Source organism: Antedon bifida, chromosome 1 (assembly GCF_963402885.1).
Source record: "Antedon bifida chromosome 1, ecAntBifi1.1, whole genome shotgun sequence".
Lineage (NCBI taxonomy): Eukaryota > Metazoa > Echinodermata > Crinoidea > Comatulida > Antedonidae > Antedon > Antedon bifida.
Window position 1 is genome coordinate 21,433,980 of NC_136226.1, and position 18,554 is coordinate 21,452,533.

At 34.8% G+C, this 18,554-nt stretch overlaps 1 protein-coding gene across 1 annotated transcript in view; it reads left to right on the forward strand.

Annotated features, from left to right (window-relative positions):
* Window positions 1–18,554, forward strand: part of LOC144845665 (stAR-related lipid transfer protein 3-like) — a 160,893-nt gene that overhangs the window by 19,941 nt on the left and 122,398 nt on the right. The window contains exons 2-4 of the mRNA XM_078703097.1: window positions 960–1,157; window positions 5,254–5,415; window positions 5,929–5,988. Coding sequence (XP_078559223.1) covers window positions 960–1,157; window positions 5,254–5,415; window positions 5,929–5,988 — 420 coding nt within the window. The remainder of the gene's footprint in view (window positions 1–959; window positions 1,158–5,253; window positions 5,416–5,928; window positions 5,989–18,554) is intronic.

Genomic DNA, 18,554 nt, shown 5'->3' on the forward strand with positions numbered 1-18,554 from the left:
GTTACGTGAAGTTGTACACCTCCTATTTTTTTAAAACTTCAGAGTGACAAAATTACAAAATATTGTCAAAATCATGCCTATTTTAAATCTATTATAGCTCCTCGAGATCCCGTGACCCCAATTTTTTTTAAATTTATAATGCAAGTAGATAAGTTGTAGATATGAATTCATGCAACATTGTTATCTCTTGGATAATATGACGTCATCGTATGGTCACCCGCACACTAACATTTCATTTTAAAACATCGCAGAAAATGATCATTTTTTAAGCCAAAAACGCAGTTGGCAGATGTATGAACTACGCCATTTTTCGGTAAAATAACTATATAACGTTTTTTATTAAAATATTTTGTGTATTATTAACATTGTGTGACAGCAGAAACAGCAATGGCGACCTTTGTTCAAGAATAAATTAGCACGGCGCTGAAATAATGTGTTTAATCAGAATTGAAAGTACTTTTACTCTGGCGCTTTTTTCCCCAATTTTTTTCCTTATGGTAGGATAATTATTTTGTTGGGTCCAGATTTATAGGGGGTGCGGGGTGCCCCCACCCCCTCTGTATCCGCTACTTCTGTATAACCATTTAAAAAAGAAAAGTAAAACAATTATTATTATTGAACCACATGTTGTTTGATTGTATGTTGTCGTGTAACAAACGGCACATGCAGTGATTCATACATTCAATTGTGTTTCAGTCAGCAGCCGAAGCGAGATGTGCGCTCTTTTAAACATGATGAACTTTTATGAAAGAGATGAAAATACAACTTTTTAAGTTCAACTGGCCATATGATCACGTCACAACATTCGATAGACCAAAGTCCCTTCTTTCTCTATGATGAACAACCTTGTTAAATGTCTACCTCTTACATTTCCATCCTTTTAAGTACAAACCAAAAAGGCTGATGCGATATGCGACGTAATCTGCAAATGATCTATTGTTTTAAATTTGATATTACAGGTACAGTACAGTATGTCGGCCTACAACAGAAACTCAACGGCCCGTCATGCTGCAGAAATCCTAATTAGTGGCTCCACTGAACAAATTAAAGGTGTGAAATCAACTATACAACCATTTTCATCAGTTCGAAGAATGTTCTGCCTTTTTGTGACTTTTGACATGTTGTTTATGGGTATTCTTTGGATTCTTTATCTTAATGTGAGTTGTTTGGTTCATTTTCTGGTAACTTTCACTTTTTGAAATACATTAGCACATTGTTGAACTTATAAATTTGAAAACCACAGATGTAAAAATGCATCAGCAACAAATGTGAAAAACATCACCCACAAATGTAAAAAACATGACCCACAAATGTGAAAATGCATCCACCCACAAATGTGAAAACGCATCCACCCACAAATGTGAAAACGCATCAACCACAAACGTGAAAAAATATTTGTTTACATTTGTTGGTAATGTGTTTTTCCATTGTGGGTGATATGTTTTCACATTTGTGGTTGTTTTTCGAATTTGTGGGTTGGTGCGTTCAACCGTTGGCCGCAGTGTTCAAATATTTATTTCCCCTCGTTTTATGGGAAAGTGTCTTTATTGGGTTGTCCCATGAATAGGGTGTCCAAGTATATCTTGGTGTACAAGTCGCACCTGTGTATAAGACGCACCCATAACGGAGACTGAAATATTATTTTTTATGTAGTCGATGTATAAGACGCACTTATTTCTAGGCCGAAATTTAAACATTTTACAATCAAAACAATGGTATTTTAATAATAAAACAATGATATTTCAGATCTACATATTAGAATCAAGATGATATAATTTTGTTGATTGCCTTTATTACGGCAATAGTTCCAAGTTGATGTTCGATGTTTTTTGCGCACACAGTACTACAAGGTCAAGGTTAAATTGGTACTTGTATGTAGTGTTTGGTTGTTAACTCGTTGGCTTACTGTTATGTTAGGCCTACGTACAGTTCCAAGTCGATGTTCGATGTTTTTTGCGCGCGCACACGATACTACAAGGTCATGGCTGTATATACCAGTGCTACTTGTGATTGGTTGTTAACTCGTTGGCTTACTGTTATGTACGTATAGTTCCAAGTTGATGTTCAATTCAAAATTTTTTTATGCCTTTATTACATCGTAATCAGTCTCTACTTCAAGTGAACATTCCATGAAAAAAGAAAACCTCACAATTCTTCAGTTAAGATGCACTGTATGGTATACGGCTAGCCTATGTCTATTTAACTGACTTTAATTGCATATTATTTAAATATATATCATGTTATTGTGTGTTTGGCACTTATATAAAATCAGTCCAAATGATGTTTAGTTTCTAGGGCTGATAATGAACCAGGAATATCATTAATTAATTAAACATTGTACGGTACTGTATATGAACATCTTGCCTATTTCCATATGCATGCATGCAGAGACTAGTCTGTAGGAGAATGAGGAGGACACTAACCATGTGCTCCTAGCCTGCCCAGCACTGTTGGCCATGTAAATTATGAGATTAGAGGAAGCTTCTCTGCACATTAAAAACAAGCTCTTTTAGAAGTCACTATTGCCTACATGATTACAAAAATATGTGATTGTTTACATAGAGATGTAATAAAATAAACCATGGTGATCAAGGGACATAGTTATTGTGTAATTAAAATGTGACAGCACCGTAGGAGTGTAGTGTACTATGCCTAGCTAGTAGTGGTAGAGAGGAGGGCTGTTGAACCCACAAATGTGAAAACAACCACAAATGTGAAAACGTATCACCCACAAATGTGAAAACAACCACAAATGTGAAAACACCACAAATGTGAAAACGATGATCGCCCACAAATGTGATAACGTTCACAAATGTTTAAAAAAAAAGACTTTTTCTCCCACAAATGTTAAAAAAACCCTAATAGTTCAAGACAATATTGTTATTTGTGCTGCGCGCGTGCACAATACTTCAAGGTCAAGGCCACATTATATCTTTGTTGCTTGTACTTGTAGTGTGTGGTTGTTTACTCGTTGGCTTACTATTATGTACGTATAGTTCCAAGTTGATGTTCGATGTTTTTTGCGCACACAGTACTACAAGGTCAAGGTTAAATTGGTACTTGTATGTAGTGTTTGGTTGTTAACTCGTTGGCTTACTGTTATGTAGGCCTACGTACAGTTCCAAGTCGATGTTCGATGTTTTTTGCGCGCGCACATGATACTACAAGGTCATGGCTGTATATACCATTGCTACTTGTGGTTGGTTGTTAACTCGTTGGCTTACTGTTATGTACGTATAGTTCCAAGTTGATGTTCAATTCAAAATTTTTTGTGCACGATACTACAAGGTCAAGGTCATATCTATTGCTACTTGTAGTGTTTTGTTGTAAACTCATTGACTTACTGTTATGTACATATAGTTCTAAGTCGTTCGATTCAATGTTTTTTGTGCGTGTACATATGGCGGGCCAAACTGTCATTTAATTATTAACAAGATATCTTAGTTTTCAATAGAGACATCTTAGTTTTCAATAGAGACATCTTAGTTTTAAATAGAGATATCTTAGTTTTAAATAGGGATATCTTAGTTAAGTTAAGTAAAGTTTCGTCGGTAATCACTACAGTTTTAAAATTGATGTTAATTTATGTTATCAAACACCATAATTTTACTGAAGTTTAGGTTTATGTTTAAACAAGAAATATTTCTTACAAAAAACGCCGCTCGACTTTGACGTAATAGTTTTAATTATTAACTGGAAAATTATTACTTTTCAGTTGAACCAAAAAAATACTGTACATACACAATTGGTATAAATACCTTTAGTTTATGTATGTATTTACATAAAAGTAATAATTTTCCAGTTAATTATATTCGGAACCAGATTAATTTATTTGATAGTTTTAATATTGTTCTTTCTTCATTAACAATTTTGTTTTAATTGATATTCTATTTGATAATTTAAGAAGTAATAAAAATTAGCTTATCAATCAATTGAATCAAACAATCCACTTTTATTTCAGAACAAAGTCCATGGCTTACTGATGTATAGAAAATATAGTACTTGCATATTCTGGTGTAGGGGCGTTACTCCTTAATGTCGTAGTGACCCACAAACCCCAACATTCTTGTAAACAAAATGTCTAATTTCCCAGCACTTTTTGTTATATAGCCGCCGACACTATATAACCTTGACCTTGTAGTATCGTGTACGCATGCAAAAAACATCGAACATCGACTTGGAACTATACGTACATAGCAGTAAGCCAACCAAACACTACAAGTAGCAATAGTATAATGACCTTGACCTTGTAGTATCGTGTGCGCGCGCGAAAAACATCGAACATCGACTCGGAACTATACAGACATAATAGTAAGCCAATGAGTTAACAACTACACACTACAAGCAACAATGATATAAAAATGACTTGACCTTGAAGTATTGTGCACCCGCGCAGCAAATAACAAATATCGTCTTGAACTACGTACATTAAACCAAGAAGTTAACAATGCAAATATTGCGCGCACGAGCAGCAAAAAAAAATCCAACGCGTTAACGACGACCCTAACAGACGTACGTATCGTGAATTGAAACAACAACTCAATATAATCATGATATAAAGTATTAAGTCGATCAAAATTGTTTGATTCTAGCACTAAATTTGACTTTTTTTTTTAAATTTGTGGGCGAAAAGTCTCTCTTTTTTTTTACATTTGTGGGTGTTATTACATTTGTGGGCAATGGTTGTTTTCACATTTGTGGGCGCTGTTTATTACATTTGTGGGTGATGAGTTTTCACATTTGTGATTGTTTTAACATTTGTGGTTGTTTTCACATTTGTGGGTGATGCGTTTTCACATTTGTGGTCGTTTTCACATTTGTGGGTTCAACAAGGGCTGGGTAGAAAATCTCAGGTACTGTCAATATTAATTAATACATAGAATGAACATTTATAATATTTATTAAACTCTTTACTGCGATGTGGTGATCGACCATGATTAGACAGGCTAGACTAATTAGCTAGGCCTACATTGAGTAGACTGGTTGGTAGGAGGACTAGTTTTTGTATTGAAGCTATTGAGTACTGTAACTTTGTTTGGGTGGGTGCGTGAGGAAGTGACCTGTGTATAAGATGCACCCAAAATTTAGAGGTCAAATTTGCGTGTCAAAAGTGCGTCTTGTAGATCGACATATACGGTAAATGTCCAAAATGTATTTTTTCCTTGTAAAAAAAATAAAATAGTTAAATAGGCCAACACAATTTGATATTGGCCTGGTAAAGTCTAATTATTATTGAAATATTCTATTTTTTAGACAAGTGGAATTGGAGATTTGAAAAAAGCATTTGATTGCCAAGTAAACCATTTTACTATTAAAACATCCATGTTTGATGTTGTACTATTAACTGCTGGTCGTGTTATATGTCTGTTATTAGCATATGCCCTCATCCGAAGTAATCATTGGTTTACAGTAGCAGTAAGTGAGAAAATGAATTGGAATTATACTGTAATAAAATTACGATCTTGCAATCTTATTAATTTTCACTTTATGGTCTAGATGAGCTCCACCAGTATCTGCGTAACTACCAGCAAGCTGGCATAACCACCAGCAATCAGCGTTGTGTTATGACAAGCAATAATGTGGTGGCTATGTGAGGGGAAAAATCAATAAATTATGACCGCAGATGGTTGTACAATTGCTTAAATATCATAAATTTCTAAAAATAATACAGTTTCTACTGTAATCATTTAGAAAATTTTGAAAACCAGGAGCATGATGTTAGGTTGGGAGACAAATAAAAAATATGTTGGCATAAATGATAGGTTTGGTTGGGCGTGGCCAACACAATTTTTGTTTACCCTAATCAATCCACTATTGTATGAATACATATTTGTAAACTTATTGTTTTGACAGTACACGTCCATACATTATGATGTTTTGAGACGCGTATAAAAACAATTAATTCATATTTCTTTTCCTTATTTTTAGTTCACCACCTCAGTGACATGTATATTTTTGGTTATGAAAATAGTTTACTATTTTGGATCGGTGAGTAATATTTAAAAAAATTTTCAATTTAGAGGTGAGTAAAAAGTATTCATGGTAAATATGCGCCACCCGAATCAGCTATTATATAGCAAAGAACAAAGACATTTTCTGTACCACAGAGTTTATTCATAAATTTGTACCTACAAACCAGTATAAATTTAACTTGCATGTCAATACAGTTTCGCCAAGCTGTCACAGCTAGACTTCGTCAGTTGTTGTGTGTTGTTACAATGCTGATTGGACTCCTTTCCAGCCACTGTATGCCTAGGACAGCTTTCCGCAACCTTTTTTTACCGATACCCCATGATTATATTTGGGAGTTCCCCCCATGGTGGGGGTCTGTGATGAAGCGAATTAAATGAAAGCACTAAGATGGGAGGAAATGGTACTCTCACACATAGAATTCATGATAACCTGGGTAAATTCCAGAATGGGTGCCAAATCGGAATGACATTGCAGTTAAACCCAGGAAAAGAGGACACTGAGGAGGCTTAAAGCGACGAATTAGGAAAAATCAACACCGTCTATCGCTTCCAGTTATAACCATGATCAATCGTAAATAAAGTTGATGGAATTCGTGCCTGTGCGAAATTTCTAACCAACTTCAGGGAATCAAACCTAGTTTGTTTTACGGAAACTTGGTTATCTTCAACGATTAATGATAACTCTGTAAGTATTGATGGCTTTAATTTATTACGACTTGATCGAGATGCTACAGCGACTGGGAAAAGTAAAGGAGGAGGATCAATTTGTATGTTTGTGAATAATCATTGGTGCAGTAACGTCAACATAAAGAAGACCTTATGTGATGTGAATATCGAACTTATGTGCGTAGCTTTTCGACCGTTTTACTTGCCTAGGGAGTTTAATGAACTTTATGTTATTCTAGCATATACAGTATTCCCCCAAATGTGGATGCGAATAAAGCAGCTAAGATCGTTACCGAAACTGTACATGAAGTTTCAGATAAATCTCCTGATTCGCCTAAACTTCTTATGGGTGATTTTAACCATTGTGATAAAGAATTGTCGAATTCTCTTCATAATTGAAGAAAAATGCGTCAACAAACCAACCAGAGGAGATAACATTCTTTACCAGTGCTATAGTTCTTATATTTGTAGTGCTACATCGCTCCTGGAATCGGCAACTCTGATCATAATGTTATCCACCTTTTACCATCTTACAAGCAAAGGTTTATTAGTTAAAAACCTCTAAAGCATTCGGTGAACGATGATGCTGTTCATGGACTTCGAGCATGTTTTGAGAACACAGACTGGTCCACTCTTATTGACTCTGAAAGTTTGGACGCTTCTGTTGATACTGTCAACGCATATATTGCATTTTGTGAAGAACAATTTGTTAAGACAAGGACTATTAAAGTGTTTGGTAATGATAAACCTTGGGCTATACTAAGAAATTAAAGAGTTTGCTACGAGAAATAGCCTGGGTGCAGTACAAATTTTGCGGGAAAAAAGTATAGGAAAAGTTTTTGTTGGTTTTTCTGATAAATGTCAGAAAAAAATCCCCATCCCAGGGTCTTAGGGAAATTTGTTTACGGCACTTTTAAATTTTGGCCTATATAACATACACAAATGCCTATAAACACGCACAAATACCTATATATAAGGGATAGGAAAAAACATTCACTTTTTTTTACTTGGAGTTGTGTTATGATGATTAAAATTAGCTGAGGCTTACTTTAATAACTACTTCTCATAGTAGTTGATAAATCGAGTCGATAACAATGACATCATCATGCCAGAATCCAATATGGCGTCCAACAGTTTTGAAAAATTCCTTTTAACGTTAAAATGTACAAATACTATCTTAAAATTAAATGTATACACAAATCCAAAAGCGATTGTATTTTATTATACCTCCCAACATTAGAAAAATAGGTTGCAGATAATGCTGACTCAAATAGGCACTTCAGATGGAAAGGAACATTCACGGTAGGGTGTTGTTTTTGGTATCCATGTCACAATAGCAGATTCCGATCAGGGTGTTAGGAGTATGCATCAGTGTATGAGACATCACTTTCGATGAAGGTTTACCAATTATTCCTTACACAACACCAGAGATTCCCAGTTCAACCCAATACGTAAAACATTATTATCATCACGGTTCCACCTGCAGTATTATTCAAAATTGCTCTGGAACTCTGCAAAAATGATTTTGACAACAGCTTCCCCAATATACAGATGGACAAACTGGTCTGGAATTATGCATTATGTATAAAAATAAGTAATAAAATTAGTGTTAATGTGTTGCAATCATTGGCCTGAATCTGGAATTAGTCTACATTGTTGTATAATACCAAGTTGCAAAAGTAAACTATCAAATATATCTGTAACATTTCCTTGATCAACTGCTCTTCATTAAAGCTGTTAAAATCAACAACTTGCAATTTTATTTAGTGGTTTCCAAACCAATTAGTGCAATAGGAATCATAACTAGATTTGAACTCGTCACTTTGACGAGTTAGTTATCCGCACGACAAACGCCAAGTGCACGTCATATGTTGGAGTTTTGCACACAGAAAAAGATCATGGCATTATGACCTTATATCAAAACGAAGAGTGCCAGAGGCATACTAGGTTCCATAAGTTGTTTACCACAATTTAACGTGTAGTTAAATTACACGCACAGTAAAATAGCCAATCAGAACCTAGTCTTATTTGGTCTGCTACATTGTAGGAAATAAATGATTTGGGCTATACCATTCCGTTACAGTCAGTATAAACAGTAAAATCTGTATACATTATTACATACAGTGTAGAATAGGTGAAATTACGGGACCCGCCATTTATTCCAATTTTTAACATGGCGACGGTATCAAATATCTAAATAATCACATTAAATGTTGGAGACCCACTTGATAGTTTGATTTAGTTCGCTTTTGGGAATCCTGTCTCTCTCTATTGTTTGTTATTTTTTTGTTATAAGTATATGAGACGAAATAAATGAAATGAAATGAAAAATGAAATGAAATTAATACAAATTTGAAGAATTTTGGGCACGTAAAAGAGAGATGCGCTCTCGTTTAAACGCAATGAACATTTACGCAAGAGATGAAATTATGACTTTTTGAATTCAACCATATAATGACGTCACAACATCTGATTGGCAAAATATTCACATGAATTCGTATCTAAATTCCAATAGCTTCCAGAAAACGTTTTAATCATGATTATCACTTTTTATTCTGATGAGCTATAACAGATTGAAATTTACAGTAAAGATGAAAATAAGTGACCCAAGTTATTTACATTTTTAGACATGTTTTATATATTTTTAACTCATGCGAAAGATAGTTCATTGACCTAGAAAATATCATTAGGCGCAGGAGCCCCGGATAGCGTTACGTTTGAAAACCCCAAAAAGTGAGGTTTTCAACCATTAGCGGCATGACTGATGTGAGTGATTAATGTGTTTTACGGACGGTTTCAAGGACTATCCTACCAGTGGGCTGTTCACTGGTCAAATGATTGACACTTTGTATCACCGTTTGTAACTGGAGCTGTGACGACCTTTGTAACTGGAGCTGTGACGACCTTGCAAGAATACTAGGCCAGAATTTTTAATTGAAAAGTGCCTTGGTATTAACATGGAGATGGAAACAAATTTTTCTATCTTTCTTTCTAAAATAAATGGTCACTATAGTTTCAAACTAGGCTTAGTCCACCACATTAGTAATTACGAATCGAAACCTAAATTAAAATTGTTGGTATTCTTTGGCTGTTGTTTGATTAATTACATCTTCATGCCATGTTTTTTTTTCTAATGATTTGGCGATACGCTCCTATATTAATTAGGCCTACTAGCAGAGGGTTCGATGAGTTTTGAAAAGTTATGGAAATGTGGTCTAACATATAGCAATTCAGTTTTTTAAGGCCCTTCTTCCTTTCCGAGCCTTTGGAAATATTAAAAAGTTATATTAATATAATATATTCTGTGTTTTCATGTTTTGAGAAATTGTATATTATTTCAGATGTTTCGGGCTGCGTTTTTATTTGTTTCGCGCTTCGTCTTGTTGGCAAAAGTAACTCTCGACTTCCGCTCGAGCTTTCTCCGTACATACCGATAATTAATATGATTATTCATTTCATTTTTTGTACATTATTAAAAAATAGCATACAGAACCTCATACGGAACATACTCTGCTCTGAGAAAACACTTGTGGGCGATTCCCCGAATACGAAATGATGGAATAGCTTTGGAGACTTTGACTTTGGAGTACCGCAAATTTATATCAACAAATATGTAACTTGTTTAGCACGTTTAAAATGGATAGCAAAACATATTCAAAAAAAAAAACCTGAATTATTTCAAACAGACAGCACATTAGTTCAAACGGATAGCACAATAGATAGCACAATCCAATGGATATAGTACTGTACATTCTATACGGATTATCGGGTAGCACATTCTTTCAAATGGATAGCACATTCTTTCAAATGGATAGCACATTCTTTCAAATGGATAGCACATTGGGTAGCACAATCCAATGGATATAGTACTGTACATTATTCTATACGGATTATCGGGTAGCACATTCTTTCAAATGGGTAGCACATTATTTCAAATGGATAGCACATTATTTCAAATGGATAGCACATTGGGTAGCACAATCAAATGGATATAGTACTGTACATTATTCTATAAGGATTATCGGGTAGCACATTCTTTCAAATGGATAGCACATTCTTTCAAATGGATAGCACATTATTTCAAATGGATAGCACATTAGGTAGCACAATCAAATGGATATAGTACTGTACATTATTCTATACGGATTATCGGGTAGCACATTCTTTCAAATGGATAGCACATTATTTCAAATGGATAGCACATTAGGTAGCATAATCAAATGGATATAATTGTACTGTACATTATTCTATACGGATTATCGGGTAGCACATTATTTCAAATGGATAGCACATTATTTCAAATGGATAGCATGGATTGGGTAACACATTGCATCAAATGGGAGCCTACTGTACAGTTATTCTATTGAATTGAATTGAAATATATATTTATACTGGGTAACCTCTTCAGTCAAAGACTGGTCTTCCAGAGGGCCCAGTTGGTGATCAGTGGCTGTGATGTACTAATACACCGGGGTAACCCCCTACTCGTCTCGAAAGATGTACTAGGTTCTTTAGGTGCATACGAGCTAGATGTGTATTCTATTATATTATTTTTTATTTTATTATTACTTGTATAGCGCACATTTATACAACATTTAATTATAATCAGCGGCGCTTCACATCAATTAGTATCGTAACATTGTTTGAAATATAGTGCTTTTAAATGTTTTTTAAACTGATTATAGTCGTCTAAGTGTTTAATGTGACTTGGTAATCTGTTCCAAATTTTGGGTCCTGCTACGGCGAACGAACGGTCAGCAAATGTCTTTCGTTTAGTTCGTGGGATTATCGGGTGTAGCACATTAAAATTGAGAGGACATAAGATGGACACCATCATATATTATTAAGGGGCGAAACAGCCAATCCTTACTGAGGGGACACTCCTATAAAGGGGACATTAAGGGGACGGGGAACATTTAAGCTCAGTGCCAATGTTCACTCAATATTTTTTCCATCACAAAATAACAAAAAAGACGAAATATTTATATCTATCGTTATTAAATAAAAATGAATATCATAATAATTATGATACTTTGTCTGTCTTGAAAGTTTTTATTGGTGAAACGTTGCCTGCTACATTTTTAATTTCCGAGTCCAGATCAGTATTGGTATTGGTTTTTTTTCTGCGAAACCTCTATGAAGAGGACATGTTTTTTTAGGAATTGTTCCAGGGGCAGTAGAACTCCTATTAAGGGGACACTTTCTACTGTATTTTTAACGGAGGATATCACAAATCAAGTACGTGTTTCCAAGTACAGTACAGTGTACAGAATTATTTCATTTAAATCTTTTTTAAAACAGAAATAGGTCTGTTTTGAATGGTTTTTGTTTTTTATTTGTTCTTTTCCCATGTGTTACTTGGCAATACAGAGATATATTAGCGGGATGTTTGCATTGTCGCCCCTGAAACTTGTGACCTGAACTGAAGAATATAGTATGTTAGTGCTGAATTCTGTAAATTTTGTGTCATATCAACTGAGAATTTGTATCATTTCTGTAGGCCCAACAGTTAACATCATCATTTTTCAATCACATTGTCAGAAAATGAAATTCTTAATGAAATATTACGTGTAAAACCAAATATAAATATATTATGGAGAAATAACTTACTTATTTATAACTAACTTATTTTTCCGTGATATAACTAATGAAACAATGTTTAGAAAATGATATATCTGATAGATATCATCTAAGTGATGTTTTACATATAACGTTTAACTTTTTTTTTTCATTCTCCATACATTCTATTCTTTTAATATAGTTCTTGTATAACACCATATCAAGTAGTAGTAGAAATTATTGTAGGGTTTTCTTATTATTCAGTCAATTCAGTGTTTCTATACAGAAAAGAGTAGTCAGTGGCCTTAACATCAATTAATTGTATAATTTGCACCCAAGGTCGAATAGCAAGAAACTCAGGTCCAGTTACATTGGTGTTCATTGGTCAATAGGAAATGAACAGCACACTTATGGGTGGTGACAAAGTTTAGTTATTGATAAGTTGTCCATGGGAAAAACACATTAGTTGGGCTGACCATGGGCTGACAGAGTTAACGACTTCGTAACGCTATCCGGGGCTCCTGCGCCTAATGATCAAATGGATAAGTGGAGATGCGCTCTATTAAATGTGATGCGCTCTGACGAAAGATACAAAAATCCTATATTTTATATTTGGGTGGCCATACGATGACGTCACAATGTCTGTTTAGCCATATTAATGCATGATCTGATATCTACAATTCATCAACTTTCAGAATATGCAATAAAAATAACTTTCACCGTTTAGTTTAGAAACTACGACTGTTTAAAAAAAGGTATAATTTTGACGAATTTTTTAACTTTTTCATCAAAAACGCACGTAAATTATCCAATTCGACATGCCCGTATGACGTAATTTTAAGTCGAAATTGTTCAAAAGTTGGTAAAAATACTAGAAAAGGCTGGAAAAACATAAATCACGCGAAAAAATTGTTTTCAACATTACGTGCGCACCGTGCGCGAAAAAAATGCGCGCTCATGGGAATTTTTTACATGTAGAAAGTTGATTAGAAATTGATTTTTTGCATTTTAGAAATTTTAAACGTGTGTGCGTGCGTAACTTTCTGTGAAACATGCCATATTTTTGTTCTACAGACAGTTAGCTCAAGATGTAAATTAAACTTTTGCTAAGTTTCAATTTAAATTGTTATATGGTTTTCGATCTATGTTAATTAAATATGCGAAATTGATAAAAACGCGCGTAAATCAGGTTGCGCAATTCTGACGTCATTCACAATAGGAGGTGCACAATTTCACGTGAATGCCCACATGTTGACAAAGTTATAAAATGTTATGTTTACACGTTTTTTAGATACGCGAGACACAAAATTGACAGAAAGAAAGAATAACTAGACATGTAACTCGTCACTTTGACGAGTTTATAGTTATCCGCACGACAAACGTCACGTGCACGTCATACATTGGAATATTGCACACAGAAAAAGATTATGGCATTATGACCTGAACTGAAGAATATGATATGTTGTTAGTACTGAATTCTGTCAATTTTGTGTCATATAGTATATATAGTATTATATGTATACATATTACATACAGTGTAGAATAGGTGAAATTACGGGACCCGCTATTTATTCCAATTTTTAACATGTTGACTGTTTCAAAATGAAACGCGAATGTAGCAATTTCGGAAGGAAATTATGTCAGCAAAAACATATTAACGTGTAAAAGAAATTTGAATACGTGAAATATTGATGCGCGCTCTTTTAAATGTAATGAACTATGACGCAAAAGATGAAAATACAACATTTTTTATTTAACTGGCCATATGATGACGTCACAACATCCGATTGGCAAAAAGTTTACATGATTTCGTATCTACAATCCCATAGCTTCCAAAAAACGTTTTAATCCTGATTATCACATTTTATTCTTACGAGATATAACAGATTAAAATTTACTGTAAAGATGAAATTAATGACCCACGTAATTTAAATTTTTAGGCATGATGACGACATAAAAATTAAAATACTTTTAAGTCATGCGAAAGATAGTTGATTGACTTAGACAATATTAAAATCTCGGAGAAAATGGAATACGGATAAGCATGATGCGCTCCATTGAATGTGATGAGCAATAACGAAAGAGACAAAAATCCTATATTTTACATTCGTGTGGCTATACGATGACGTCATAACATCCGTGAGGAAAAAATTCTGCATGAGTTCATATCTACAACATATCTGCTTACATATTAAGTTAAAAAAATTGGGGGTAACGGTTGATCCTGAGGAGCTATAATAGATTCAAAATAGGCATAATTTTGCCAATATTTTGTAACTTTTGCAACTAAAACGCACGCAAATGGTCTAAATCAACGTGTACGTATGACGTCATTTTAATTTGAAATGATGTCAATCTTGTTTAAAATGACTAGGAAAGGCTGGACAATCACAATTCAAGAAAAAAAAAATGATTTTCATACTCCATGTGCACCATACGCGTAATTTTTTTCGTGCGCGCAGGAATTTTTGACATGCGCAAAATGTCATGAATCGCGTAAAAAGTTGATTAGAAATTATTTTTGCGCATTTTGAAATTTTAAATGCGCGTGCGCGCGTAACTTCTTGTAAAACACGCCATTTTTAATCCACAAAAAGTTTGCTCTTGATATGACTTAAACTTTCACAAAGTGTCAATTAAAAATCACTTTTAGTTTTTAATCTATGATCAATCATAAAAAATCATAAAATCGCGCGTAAGTCACATTGCACAACTTCACGTAAATGTCTATATGTTGACAAAGTTACGATATGTTCTGTTTACATCATTTTAGAGAAACAGGGCTCACAAAAAAAAGGAAGAAAGACAGAAGAACCAGACATGAAACTCGTCACTTTGACGAGTTAGTTATCCGCTCGACAAACGCCACATGCACGTCATGTTTCCCTAAAACCCATTTTTTCTCGGATATTTGAAAGCTTTTTAGCGGAGTGGGTAACTAATGATATAAAAGATTCTTTAGATAGTAAGCAATTTGGTTGTCGTAGAGGCTCGTCAACTTCACACTACCTCGTAGACTTGATATATTCTGTTGTATCTGACCTGGAGTGGGGTAGCAAATATTTAAACTTATGTGCTGTAGACTTTACAAAGGCTTTCGATCGTGTGGATCATAATGTTGTCATAAATAAATTAATATCCATAGGAGTGAGGCCGTCCATTCTTCCTACCGTTTGTAGTTTCCTCTTAAATCGCACATGCAATACCAAAGTTAAGGGAGCCACCTCTTCAAATTCTAATATTACTTGTGGGACGTGCCCCAAGGCACGAAGTTGGGCCCCCTTCTCTTTTTGGTATTAGTCAATGATGTTGCTGAGGGAACTTACAGGCGGTGGAAATATGTGGACGACCTCACTCTTAGTGAAGTAGTTAGAAGTAGTGATAGCCAATTGTTGCAGGACACTTTAAAGGGGGATTCTGGGTTTAAAATTGCTTTTAAATATCGTTTATTTATTAAATAAAAAATATTATAACACTATAGACATGTCAGAATGAAGAAGTAATAACGAGAAATAAAAAAAATTAAATTTCATATACATTTTAGGGTAAATTCATGGAAAGTCTGTTTTTCAGCAGCTTAGGGAAGCTCATTAATATTCATGAGATATTCACAAAGTCACGTCATCAGTGGATTCCAAACTCGCGATGTCATGTACGTTTTGTTTGTCAACTAATTTACATCTCTCTCCCCCTGTCAAACGACGACCACCCGATCATTGTGAAATACATTTTTTTGTAGATTTTCTAAGCTAGGCCTAAAGTGTAATAATAACAGTAGTAGCATATATTTATTTGACATTTAATGAAATACAAAATTTAGTACAGATTACGGAGTCATAAATTATATACTATTTTTATACCTCGAATAGTAAAGATCGTATTATCGGCTTCACGTACTAGGCTAGGCCTAGCCTAAATCATTTTTTTTTCATGGGTGAGAGCCATTCTGACTAGGGATTCCATGCCACGATGGCTACGTTAAAACATTGGGGCCCATCATGGGCCTGGCTAGCCTACTACTAAACGATTGGCCCATAAATAACAAAACTCAGTGGATTCCAAACCCATCCTATCAACCAAACTCCTAAACAATCTAAACCTAAAACATTCTACAAAATCGGCTGTAAATATTGAGGCAAAATAAGGTCCGATCGCCGTCCGCACGTATAGTGTCCCGATCATCTAAGTAGGCCTAAAATAAGCCTAGTTTACTCTCCAAAAAAGCGGATACTGCATCAAGCAAGTAGACCAGGTAGTAGGAAGGAGACCTAGCCGATCCGTCCCAGTTAAAAATTGAGCTAGCTAGTGTAGTAGACCCTATGCGAATTGATACTACCAGGCCTTTTACTATAGGCTACACTTGTTAAAATTAGCAATACTTATGTTTACAAATATTCCAACTCTCTCATTCGAGCTATATTATCTATACCATTCCGGTAGGTCGAGTCGACCTTCTATCAAATACTGTACATCGTTCATGTTGTGATTATAGACGGGGTATACTCGACCCGACCAGTTTGGTATTGTATACTGTATCTGCTTATCACGTGACGATGCCAGGCATGGGCAGAGAGAGCACGTGTATCGTCGTCTCGCTCTCCTCGCTCAGCAGGAATGTATACGTTACGCTTCATTGATTTTGAAGACTTTCCCTAAGTCAGTGCGAAAATCGGCAAACGTAAAGTGCAAACATATCTAATTTTTCACTGTTTTGATGAATTTTCATAGAAAATTGACTTTATAAATGGGAAGACCGACTAAAATTACATCAGATAAGTATAATTTTACAAAAGTAATTGATATGGTTAATGATAACGAGTCGTCGGAAGATTGACCATTTCACGAATTTCCTATTCTGTAACACAGTGTCATATCGCCGTAGCTGCACTTGTAATCTGGCCTCATTTCACAGCCTTCGTTCTGCTTCACTGGGCGCTTATATAAATTGAAACTTTTACCGTTCAAGAGACAAACAAATATATTTTACATTTTTTACTATTCATTTTAAACCCGGAACCCCCCTTTAAATCAACTTGATGATTGGTGTTTGATAAATAGAGTCCTCCCCAAGCCATCCAAGTGCAATGTGATGCGTATTTCCTTCCTAAAGTCCGAATGTCCTCCTCCCAGTTTCAATCTAAATGGCCATGATCTTAAATGTGTAAATCACATTAAACTGCTTGGTGTTACCTTTCAGGATAATCTTAAATGGGAGATGCATATTCATGATATCGTTGCTAAAGCATGTCGACGTTTGTACACTTTGATTATACTTAAGAAAGCCAAGGCGCCTTCTAAAGATCTACTACAAGTATATACTTGCTATATACGTCCTTTAGTTGAATATGCATGCCCTGTGTGGCACAGTTCAATTACGAAAGACCAAACTAAGTCAATAGAAAGAGTTCAAAAAAGAGCTCTACGAATCATTTATGGCATGAACTATGTATCCTACGAGGCTGCTCTTAAATTGTCAGACCTTCCATCGCTAGTTAACAGAAGAGTCCAACTCTTACTGAAATTTGGTAAAGGAATAATAAAGTCTGATACATTTAGAAGCATTCTTCCCCCTGTTCGTGACATTAGCAGAACCCTGAGGTCTGCGAGTAAGCCTCTACTCGAAATCCCGTTTGGTCGTACAGAAAGATTTAGATCTTCACCAGTCCCTTTTTTAGTCCGACTCATTAATGATGAATATTGAATAGGCTGGCACTAATTTAACTTACAGGTGGACCAATTTTAATGTGTTAATTTTTTAAAACTAGTTTTACCTTTATACATACTGTATTTATATATTTGTATCAAATTTGTAAAATACTACTTTTCAGCTTTTTGGCTGCCGTTGTATTTTGATGTCTTTTTATGAATAAATATACCTAATTATTATTATGTTAAATAGGCAACATTCGTAAAAAAGCGCGTAAGTCATGTTGCGCAACTCTGACGTCATTCAAAAATAGGAGGTGCACAACTTCACGTGAATGCCCTCATGCTGACAAAGTTATAACATGTTATGTTTACACGTTTTTGAGATACATGAGACACAAAAATGAGGGAGAAGGAAAGAAAAAAAACTCACTTTGACGAGTTCGGGTTATCCGCGCAAACGCAACATGCACATACTTAACCATATGAACCTCGACTATTATTATGCCATCGTATGACATGAAATAAATATGTTTACAGTGCTGAATTGTACCTATTATGTAGCATACAGCATATTACAGTATTTACAGAATAAACTGTATATTTTATATACAGTGTAGCGTAGACGAAATTACGAGACCCATCTTTTAAATCCAATTATTAACACGATAAAGTCATCAAATTGACATATAAAGATAACAATTTTAGAAG